Source organism: Palaemon carinicauda, chromosome 5 (genome assembly GCF_036898095.1).
Source record: "Palaemon carinicauda isolate YSFRI2023 chromosome 5, ASM3689809v2, whole genome shotgun sequence".
In the NCBI taxonomy this organism is placed as follows: Eukaryota; Metazoa; Arthropoda; class Malacostraca; order Decapoda; family Palaemonidae; genus Palaemon; species Palaemon carinicauda.
In genome coordinates this window covers 124,353,805-124,366,304 of record NC_090729.1, presented here as the reverse complement: position 1 = coordinate 124,366,304, position 12,500 = coordinate 124,353,805, and the positions used below count along the sequence as shown (strand labels likewise).

General features: G+C 32.9%; 1 protein-coding gene across 7 annotated transcripts in view; it reads right to left on the bottom strand.

The window, feature by feature from the left end:
* The window catches only part of LOC137641467 (uncharacterized), a 267,521-nt gene that overhangs the window by 123,622 nt on the left and 131,399 nt on the right, over positions 1–12,500 (bottom strand). For all 7 annotated transcript variants that reach the window (XM_068374052.1, XM_068374055.1, XM_068374056.1 and 4 more), the window contains exon 2: positions 9,148–9,282. In XM_068374052.1, coding sequence (XP_068230153.1) covers positions 9,148–9,277 — 130 coding nt within the window. In that variant the 5' untranslated portion in view covers positions 9,278–9,282. The remainder of the gene's footprint in view (positions 1–9,147; positions 9,283–12,500) is intronic.

Genomic DNA, 12,500 nt, shown 5'->3' with positions numbered 1-12,500 from the left:
ACTGTCTATACAAGCTTGCCAAGTGGCTTAGTCACTGTCTATACAAGCTTGCCGACCAGGGTTCGATTCCCGGCCGGACCCAAGCTCTTGTCTTTGTGTGATTTCGCCTGGGGCTCTGATCCCGAGGTCGTTAAGAGAATCCAGACATTAATGTATCAAAAATATATATGGCTTATTTGAATATATATATATATGTGTGTGTGTGTGTATGTATGTATATGTATATATATATGTATGTATGTATGTATATGTATATATATGTATGTATGTATATGTATATATATATATATATATATATATATGTATGTATATGTATATATATGTATGTATGTATGTATGTATATATATGTATGTATGTATATATACATATATATATATATGTATATATATATATATATATATATATATATATATATATATTTATATATATTATATATACATATATGTATATATGTTTATTCGTATGTATGTATTTATGTATGCATGTATGTATATGCTACTTGAAATTTAGGTTACTTACGAATAATTATGTATGACAACTTGAAATAACCTTTCCTAATAATAAGAAATGTAAATGTCTTCATTACGCACCAGTTTTCTTAAAAGTGTATGCGCTCTGTTTACTTTAATTATTGTGATAAGGAACGTATACACTTTTCATTTTTCAAGGTAATTTTATTACAAATGCAGCCTATGTATTTTCTTTAATGAAATTTATTTTTTATTTAGTATTTTGTGTATTCTTAAGCTTTGTATAGTGAGTATGGTTGTATAAATAAATAGTATGTTTAATTTTGCAGATATTTATTGGATTTTTTTTTTAATAGACACGTAAATAATCTGTTTGTAAGTTTATTGTAACGATAACTAATTGTTCCTGAATTATAGACGGAGGCAAGTATGATCCTTTATGTGAGAATTTTCAGGATTATTAAAACTATTCGTGGTGGCCGATGTGGCAACGTCCCTGACTGGTGATCACCAGACTGGGGTTCGAGTCCCGCTCAAACTCATTAGTTCCTTTGGTCGCTGTAACCTCACCATCCTTGTGAGCTAAAAGGATGGAGCTATGGGAGGGGTCTATAGGTCTATCTGCTGAGTCATCAGCAGCTATTGCCTGGCCCTCCTTGGTCCTAGATTGGGTGGAGAGGGGCTTGGGCGCTGATCATATGTATTTATGGTCAGTCTCAAAGGCATTGTCCTGTTTGATAGAGCAATGTCACAGTCCCTTACCTCTGCCATTCATGAGCGACCTTTAAACTTTGAAACAGGAATAATGAAAAAGAGTTAAATATAAATACGTAAACTACTTATATTCATCATATGCATCGATCGTTTTAATATGAATACATGAATTTTTAAGATGAATAATGACTAAAAACATTTCTTTTCGTTGATCCCCAGATCTTGCAATATTAGAAACCTAATTAAGCCTTTTGGAAAGTGTATTTCACATCGTATATTTCCGGTTAATAAAAACTATTTCATTTCAAGAATTATAGTGAGTCATTAAAAGCTTAAATGATATTTTGAGTTATGATTTAGTCAGAAAATTTATATTCTCGGGCTGATGACGAAAAGAGAGAGAGAGAGAGAGAGAGAGAGAGAGAGAGAGAGAGAGAGAGAGAGAGAGAGATCCATTCTTTTTATGCAAATAACAAACTAATGCAGGGATATTGTTATTATTATTACAAGGTAGTATATAACCCTAGTTGGGAAAGCAATATTCTATAAGGCCAAGGGCTCCAGCATTGAGCGATGAAAGGAAACAAGGAATTAATAAATTACAAGAGACGAATAAACATTCATGATGAAATATTTCAAGAATACTAACATTAAATTAGATCTTTAATATGTAATGTTACCTATGGTAACCTTATCACAACCCTTTCTGTCTGCGTTTCTAAATTTCTAGTCCCTGAAAAGCTTCTCGCGCCACATAAACTACACATAATGCTCATGTTAATATCTTCAATCTTTTTTTACAGATGTAGCCTACACGAGCCCAGTTGTCATTAAAGAGGGGTGTCTCTGCAATTGCTTCATGCATTATCACCTTGGCTTCCATATTAATTTTGAGGTCATTCCTAACTATTCCATACCTTGAAGTGTGTATAGAAATCAAGATTCGTATATAGGAAGTTGTTAAGCCACTTATCCATTATGTTGGTGAAGAGTGGACTCTGAATTTGGAACAAGGTATCAGTAAAACACTAAGCAGTGATCTTCTGGCTAGGTTGAAATACTGATTAAATAAGACGTAACGATTACTGGAATTCAGAGAGCTACTTGAAAAAACTTCAAATACATTATGACGCGACAGAATTTTACAATTTCAGAGATAACATAAGATTTAAAAATTAAGAGTGAAAAAATAGAGATACATGTAATTTTTAAAATGAAAGGTTTACAGTAGGTGAAAGGATGAACCAGAGTTTTATGGTGGTTTGAATATATGGAGAGAACGGAGGACAATAGCGAAATGGAAATAGCTTAATCTAGAAATCTTAGGAGGAAATAAAGATCTAGAGAGTGATAGACAGATAGCTTGTAAAAGGAAATAAAAAGAAAAGTCTTGAATATTCAGAATACTCGAGTGTGCGTGCAACCCAGATGTGTTTGGACATGTGTAGTAGGATTTATTGTTACTGTTGATATTTCCTTGTCGGTATATTAAGCAGCTGATGATGTGGAAGTGTTCTGCTTGGTAGTTCATCCAAGATTAATAATTATGACTATTGGTTTTTTTATGTGGATCCACCTCATGTTATACTAAACAGACCAGGTAATTTTGAAATACAAATATCAGTGTGTATGGAAATCAAGATTCGTATATATATATATATATATATATATATATATATATATGTGTGTGTGTGTATATGTATATATGAAATCCTATTATTTCTATATGTTTTCAAGTTCTCGTCTTAAGTCATCTGGTATAGATTGTAAATACTCTTCGGGAATATGTTTCTAGTTCCTTGGTAACGATAGAATTTTTATTTGTTCCATGATGCCGAGAATTCCATAAAAATTTTGTACACAGGGAAGGTAATATATATATATATATATATATATATATATATATATATATATATGTATATATATATATATATATATACATATATATATATATATATATATATATATATATATATATATATATATATATATATATGACCCAATTCAACCGTATGTAGGCCTACTTCTACACGCCAGTACCATTCGCAGTTATGCATCCAGGCCTTTTCCGGTATCATTTATTACCATACAATTATTTCGTCAATCACAAACGATTCCTTTTATATATTTTTCTCAAATACATCCGCCACCTCTCCGTGCAGACACCTCTCTTCCAATTTCTTTTCGCCCATTCCACTTCCTTGGGGTTTTGCTGACATTCATTGCAGACGTTCGTCGCAGACACCCATTGTTACCAGTGTCGATCATTGCATCGAGATGACATCAGAATTGTTTTTCCCTCCTGTTGTTTTCTTTCTTGTGTCTGTGGCGCAGTTGTTTTCCTCCAGCAAGGGAGGAAGTTCAAACTTGCAGTGACATTTTCTTTTTATGTTGAATTGGTTGTCATAAGTCTCTTTCTTCATAGTTTACATGTGACAGGTCTATTTTAACGTGGTTACTGGTCTTACCATATTTTTTTAATATTTTATTCGGTAAATTTCTTATATAATCTATTTCCTTATTTCCGTTCCTCACTAGGTTATTTTTCCGGTTGGAACCCTTGGCCATAATTATAGCATCCTTCTTTTCCAACTATGGTTGTAGCTTAGCTGATAATAATAATGATAATAATAATCATAATAATTGTATCAATAATAGTAATAATAATAATTATTATTATTATCATTAGCATTATTATTATTATTATTATTATTACAAAAGAAAGGGATATATTTCCCTTCATCTTTTTTATCGTCTTTATATACGAGTGTCTTGTTCTCATGATTTTACTTATGTTTTATAAAGTTCCGAACTGTCTTATTTGTTTTCTTACATTTATTTGGGGATAATTTATATCCTGTATCTCAGTAAAGAATGAGTTATAATTTATGAACCAATATGCTTTCTTTCCTATGTTCTGAAGTTGACCATATTTCAAATACTCTCTGAAAGGCTCAATCCTGAATTACACTAATAAGGTTGTGGTGGCCGATGTGGTAACGTTCCTGACTGGTAATCGCCATTTATGAGCGGCCCTTAAACCTTTAAACCTTGAAAACTCGATTTATTTGCACATTTTGCTTTAAAGAAACGTTTCTTGCTTTTTACTGAGATGTAATTGTTGATCCCTTAAGGGAATTGCCTGAACTAGATGTAATTGCTGAGACTATAATGGATTCACCTGAACCAGATGTAATTGCTGATACTATAATGGATTTACCTGCACCAGATGTAATTGTTGATGCTCATAATGGATTTGTCTGATAATGTTTACAAGTACACCTGGGTTCGGTGATTGTACTGGTATCTGTATTCCTTCGAATGCCAATGTTGTCATTATCCCTTTGTATCCAATATAAAGAAATTATTCTATTTCTCTAGATTCTAATTTGTTTCTCTTCCCTTTGAAATGTTTTCTTATATCCCCCTTAGACTTTCCATGCTAAGGGGAAACTCGTCAGGGTGTCCATTGAAATAGGGGAACAGCTTTTTAGATAGCAGCAAAAAGAGATGGACTAAAGCTTTCGCTCAGATGAAAAAACTCAACGAAGGATTTTAGACTCCCTTTGGTATTCATTACTAATTCCTTCGCTATTCTCTGTGAACTTGTTTCATGTAGTTCGTTAATGAGTACTGGACGTAGAACGACACGGCATTTTAGTTTACAACCCATTTACGCCTTTCTCGTAAACGATCCGACGGCAGCTGGTTTTATTCTTGCTATTTCGAAACAGTTGTGTGCTTAATGCTTTAGAGCTAAAAATGGTTCCTGGTAACTGACGCCTTCTGGTTCTCTGCACAGTTTTGGGAATGATGGCCCCGTACCGTTCTCCAACTCTAAAGAGGAATTACTACTACAGTAGATACATATCCACTGTATACTGCATTATTTTTATTATTATTATTATTATTATTATTATTATTATTATTATTATTGTTATTATTATTATTGTTGTTGTTATTATTGTTATTGTTATTGCTGTTGTTGTTGTTGTTGTTAGCTGAGCTACAGCCCTGGTTGGTAAAGCAGGATGCCATAAACTCACGGGCTCCAACAAGGAAAATAGAAGATACCCAGATAATTTCAGGTCCTTTGAATAGTTTTCTGTCACAAACATGAACAAGTGGGATCGGTCTCGGAATTTTCTCGTGAAGTGCGGCTACTACTAACTGGGCCATTTAACATGCTCAGTTGCATTCAGAACTTCGACCTTTGGGAACATAATGTGCATACTAACAAATTACCACTTGATTTTCGGAGGGAGGATTTGGGTCTGTTGTATCAGTACAGAATTGAATATTCTTTCCCTGTAATCCTTCCATCGATGTTGCAAAAAGAAAAAAAGAAAGCTGGGAAATCTTTAAAAGATTTTCTGGTCCGAGATCGTGAAAGCCTTTTCAGATTGGATTAAAGGGTCAAGTGTATTATATTATTCGTGTGAGGCAGATGATTCAGGAAATAAAAACACCCCTTGCTCCACCCTGGGTCATACCTGAAGTATCTAGATGCTCAAAAGCATTCACAAATTAAAATATTACCTTGGATGATGCCAACTCCAAATTCTTTGAATTCACAGCAGGCTTTTCACAAGGTCATGCGAAGGTATTTATTAACGATCGAAGTCCATAAGGACGAATAACATTCAATTATATAACTTGTGTGTGTCTCTGGGATGACAACATTCGGTAAGACGTTGTAACTTTAAGTAAACAAGGGCAAAGTGTTTGTCATATAAGAACTCCAAGAGTGTATTGGACACATTTAAAAGTTTTAATTGCTTTCACCCATCAGTTCAAAAAGTTCAAGAGTGGCGCTCACATTTCCTTTCGGCTCAAACCTGTTTGTTTCCTCTGGGTTCTTTCTCTTGTGGGGATTTAGGGCGACGAGGAAGCAGACAGGAAAACGAAAGAAATTAAACTGTAATGATGATTCTCAATAGAAAATATCCCCCTTCCGGCATTTTGATGAATTGGTAAGCGAGGTGGCTGCCTACCAGTCACCAATAATGTAAATTATATATATATATATATATATATATATATATATATATATATATATATATATATGTGTGTGTGTGTGTGTGTGTGTGTCTGTCTGTCTGTCTGTCTGTCATTCTGTCTGTCTGTCTGTGTTGACATTAAGAATAACAGAATGGGTCTCTAGAGGTTATTAAAGAAGCAGAGGAAAGAAAAGAAGACGATGGATCGACGAACAAAGGAAGTTTACAGGCGTGGACGCGCAAAAAGACCATAAACAGACTCAAATGGAAGGACATGTCTGAGGCCTTTGTTCTGCTGTGGACTAGTGATGGCTGATAATATATATATATATATATATATATATATATATATATATATATATATATATATACATATATATATATGTATGTATAAATATATATATATATATATAAATATATATATATATATATATATATATATATATATACACACACACACACATATATATATATATATATATATATATATATATATATATATATATATATATATATATATATATATATATATAAGCGTATAGCGTAGTAGTGAGACAAAGTGTGTTCATTATGACAGGGTTTGTTAAGCACGTTATTGTGTGCCGATGAAAATTTGCATAACAGTATGGCAACACTGAATTGTAAATGTGAGGCTGATGTTTTAGATGATGTAGATACGCTTCTTATCTGTTGGCACGAAAAAAATATAATTCCAAAAACAATTATTCTAAAGCTTCTCGATAAATTGATTTCAATAACAGGTGGTCATTATTCTATTGTCGGTTTTTTCAATATTTTTTTTTCATCTGATTTTTTAATGTGTGAATAGTATCCCGGGTTGCATGAATGTACCTTTTTTAATCTTACTTTTAAAACGTGTTTTTAATATTTAGTGTCTGAATCTTTGTTCTATATATATATATATATATATATATATATATATATATATATATATATATATATATTGCATGATAAATATCATGTTTAACAGAACTGTATTAATGCAAAATGGTTGCGTTGCAAGCAAATCTTTCATTTATATTTTCACAAAATAGGCTTTCAAGTAAACCATAAACTCGAATGAAATCTCAGCACCGAAGCTGCATTGTAGTGGTTTGAATTACTGCCCAATGGGTTCATATAACGAGATTTTATAGTGATGAATAGGACATTTTATGCTTCATATATTCATTTCGTCCTGTACTGTATCTGCTGTATCTACAGTAGCCTGAATTATCAAGTTGTATTGAAGATTTAATTAAACCCCCTTTCTCAATAGTATTTGCTGCTTCATTAATTGCATACGATTTTTCGTAACTCTGATCATCCTTTACATTCAGATCTCCCTGGACAATTCTATCCTGTTCGTAATACTAGGCAGGCAGTTAATTCTAATAGCCAGACCTTCTCCATCATGAGGCTCAATACTACACAGTATTCTAGAAGTTTTATTCCATCTGTTACCAAGCTGTGGAATGATCTTCCTAATCGAGTAGTTGAATCAGTAGCAAATGTTTTTATGTTGACCAGGCTGACATGAGTCTTTTTTATAGTTTATATATGACATATCTGTTTTTGACGTTGTTAATAGTTTATATATGACATATCTGTTTTGACGTCGTTACTGTTTTTAGAATGATTTATTGGTAATTTATTCTCATCATTTATTCATTTCATTATTTCCTTTTCTCACTGGGCTATTTTTCCCTATTGGAGCCCTTGGGCTTATAGCATCTTGCTTTTCCAACTAGGGCTGTAGCTTGACTAGTAATAATAATAATGATAATAATCGTTGATAAAGGTTCTTTAAATGGAAGGAAATCGTTGATAAAGGTTTTATGAATGGAAAGGAAGCGTTGATAACGGTTCTATGAATGGAAGGCAGATCGTTTACTTATTTATTAAATGCATTTTATATAAAGTTCCGGACCACTGTCCAAGCCCCCCCCCCCCCCAAAAAAAAAAAAAAAAAAAAAAAAAAAAAAAAAAACTTCAAAGGTCAGCAAATTATCAAGTGGATCAATGCTCCATTTTTATAATTGACGGATGTTTGTGTGTTTTTCTTAGTTCGTAAGTGTACATATATTTCAAAAAGTAAATTGATGTATGAGTAACTCCAAAACTGGGAATTCATCATTAGTCGATGTCACCTGAAAGTGATGAGGGCAGATGAGAAATACTAAGAAATGGTGAGTTAGCCTGAAATGTTCAACACTGGCTACATTTATTCATATACACTCCTGCCTGTATTTATTCGCATATACAAATCCTAGTGTAATTAAGTACGCAAATCACATTACAAGAAAAAAAAAAGATGGTGAAAGCACAGAAGTATCCGGTACAACTCCGCCATTACACCACTCCACAGATTTACTCCGTTACGGTATCTAGTTTATTTACTACTTTTGTGGAGCAATGAAATTCTATCTCTGTTCCCACTCTTTTTATCCCATAGCATCCCTTCATTCAAATGCCGTGCCTTTCACCCTTTTTTTTTTCCTACCTCAGCCAACGAAATTGGGAAGGGGTTATGTTTTCTCTCCTGTTTGTTTCTCCATTGGTCTGTTTGTTTGTTTGCGAACAATTTCCTGGCCACAATTTTATTCATACATTAGGGAAACTTTCAGGGATTAATTGTTATCTTAAGACATGGAAGTGATTCCATTTTTGAAAGTCGTAGGCCAAAGGTCAAGGTCAAGGTCGAATAAAAGTTCTACCGAATTAACTCTCACCTTAACCACAAGTTCGCAAATGGTTGCTACACAGACTTCAAATACGCCTACGTTCTAAATTGATTCTAGGAAAGGCAAGCCGGTTTTCGAGAAATAAGGTACCGTGGCGGAGGTCTGCACTCAGTACTTTTCTAGTTTATCTTGTTTCCTTAAACAGTAGACCTTATGTAGCTTTTTCCTTGGGTATCAAAGGGGAAATGATGTCAAGAGATTAGGAAAACAATACTCACTGCTATCCAGAGGATTGTCTTCATCCGTGGGCGTGGAAGCACTGAAGCTCAGCATGGGAAGGATGTGGCCGTGTGGGCGTGAATGGGGGGTGTTGTCATCCTCCCGATGACCGTTCACAACTGTCGACATCGTGGCTGGAAAAAAAAAAGATGGGGGATGTTTTAAAAAAAGATATCGAATGTCAAGTCTATTTAAAAGGCTTTTAGGAAATAAATATTTATGGGTATTTTTGTTAATAAATCATAATTTTTTTCTTACTGTATTATTATTATTATTATTATTATTATTATTATTATTATTATTATTATTATTTTTATTATCTGGTTAATTTTTGTGTTTAGTTGCTAATACGAAATTGAGAACGATTATTAAAAGATAGAATATCTTATAATATATAGATATTGTAATTTTCTTGGTCTTTTCGAATGTGAATATTGTTAAAGAAAAGAACTTATGTGATATAAAGGAAGATATAATTTGTAGTTCAAAATATAAACAAAAAAAAATTATTTAAATCTGACAGAAACGATAGGCGTTGTTGAAATTACATGGTATTAGTCATACGTGGTATAAGTAGGCTAAGCTCTGTAATGTTTGTCAGCTGTTATAGAAATTCTCCAGCAATAATTTCTGATGGATCAAATATTTTTTTCCAATTTTAACTGTATAAAAATACACACAAATATCTATACATACATACATACATACATATATATATATATATATATATATATATATATATATATATATATATATATATACATATGTATATATAGTCGGGAATCATAGGTGGTGGAGCTTAATGTTCGAAGGTATGCTAAAGGTATATACCGTAAATACATTATATATATATATATATATATATATATATATATATATATATATACACACACACATATATATATATATATATATATATATATATATATATATATATATATATATATACTGTACATATACTGGCGTACGAGAACTGTCAAAAAGTATCTTTACCCAGTAAAGTCGTATGAGAATTAACAATGAAATAGGGCAAAAGTTATTTGTGAGATAACACTTCACATCTTTTTCAGATGCAAATAACCTGAATTTCAATATAGATTGCATCAATAACCTTGAAGAAATATGTCTCGTTGCTTTATAGTAATTTGCTGAATACTTTTTGCCGATTTATAGTATTAATGGAAAAAATAATACAAATAGTGACTCAACAAGCTTGTTATTTAATGGTAATAAGTTAGCTGCTAAATAAGGTGCAAAGTAGTTATCGTTGGGAATAACAGCCTTTCACCAGAGTTATCTATTAAAGTTAGGAATTGAATTATTGTTAGTCAATACGTTTACGGCTGATCGCTGTGTGGATGCTTGTCTTGAAACCTTAAAGGGAATGAGGTGTTGATGAAATTCCGAGGTTGTTATTATTATTGTTATTAATTGCTAAGCTACAACCATAGTTGGAAAAGCAAGATGCTATAAGCCCCTCAGGGGCCCCAACAGGAAAAATAGCCCAGTGAGGAAAGGAAACAAGGGAAAATAAAATATTTCAAGAGCAGCAACATTAAGATAAATATTTCCTAAATAAACTATAAATACTTTAACAAAACAAGAGGAAGAGAAATTAGATAGAATAGTGTGCCCGAGTGTACCCTCAACCAAGAAAACTCTAACCCAAGACAGTGAAAGACCATGGTACAGAGGCTGTGACACTACCCAAGACTACAGAGCAATGGTTTGATTTTGGAGTGTCCTTCTCCTAGAAGAGCTGCTTACCATAGCTGAAGAGTCTTTTCTACCCTTACCAAGAGGAAAGTTGCCACTGAACAATTACAGAGCAGTAGTTAACCCCTTGGATGAAGAAGAATTGTTTGATAATCACCGTGTTGTCAGTTGTATGAGGGCAGAGGAGAATGTGGTAAAAATAGGCAAGACTATTCGGTGTATGTGTAGGCAAAGGAAAGTTAACCGTAACCGGAGAGAAGGATTCAATGTAGTACTGTCTGGCCAGTCAAAGGACCCTATAACTCTCTAGCGGTAGTATCTCAACGGGTGGCTGGTGCCCTGGGGTTGTTCGTTCAAAGTTTTTAAGATTGAATTATTGTGCAATGATTTAATTATGCATAGATAAATAGTCAGAAATATTCTGGTGTCACTTATTTGAAACAGCTCAATTTCACTTATCAAGATCTTGATATGCTTAATATTCATTTCTATTTACGAACGAGAATGCATTTATATCTATTCTTTTATGTGGAATATGCCTGTTGCTGTTCATTAATTAGGATATGATTAATTTGTTACATTTTATGATTTTTTCATTTTTATTTTTGGTATTCAACTAAAAATGTATTTTATCAATAAAACGCTCTTCTTTCTTATTTCTCTCTCCTGATTTTTTTTTTTCAAAGATTTATAGTTGATATATGGAAGATCTTTTTTAATGTTGTTACTGTTTTAGTATATTTTATTTTGATTGTTTATTACCTCTCTTGTAGTTTTTTCTTTTATTTCCTTCTTTCCTTTCCTCACTGGGCCATTTTTCCCTATTGGAGCCCTTGGGCATATAGCATCTTGCTCTTCGAATTAGGGTTATAGCTTAACTTGCAATAATAATAATAATAATAATAATAATAAATAATAATAATAATAATAAAACTAGTTGTCAGTATTGATATTCTTCCTCCACTCCTACCTCACTAATATCCCTACTCATCACATCAATCCATCTGATCCGCTGACACCCTACACTCCTACTCCACCGGTATGTTCTTAGCGCTCTTGATTGGTTCCACCTCTTCCCATCTTATTATATTGCCATAATACCTCAGACGAGCTTCCCTGGCCTTATCTATTACATTACATATGCCACGCATTCTTCCTATAACTTTACCCCCAAGTAAGTAGAACTATTTCTGGGTAAATGATGATATCAACTTGATAGCACTGATTAATGCTGGTGTGGTGTTTGATTCCATAGGCTCCCCTGAGTTCCTGCTAATCTAATTATCCCACGGCTATTTGGGATTTCTTGGGGTTTCTGTTAGTTGAATTTTCCTCTCGAGCTGATTACCGGATTTGGAATCAATAGCTGCTGGTGGTCGATATGATGAGAGATTAAGATCTTCAAATTAGGTGTTTTAAGGCATGGGGTTATTTTCCCCGTGGACTGACGACACAGTTGTTAGCGGCACCGGGGAAGACTTATTGACTGTTATTAATCTAGAACCTTGATGAAAATGTCATTTATTTTATACTTATATATATTCATGCCTTATACCCAATTTTTTTTTCACTCCATTTTTTTTCTCAAATATTCAAAATGAACTATTCTTTTAAGGATGATTTCTCCATAACCAGC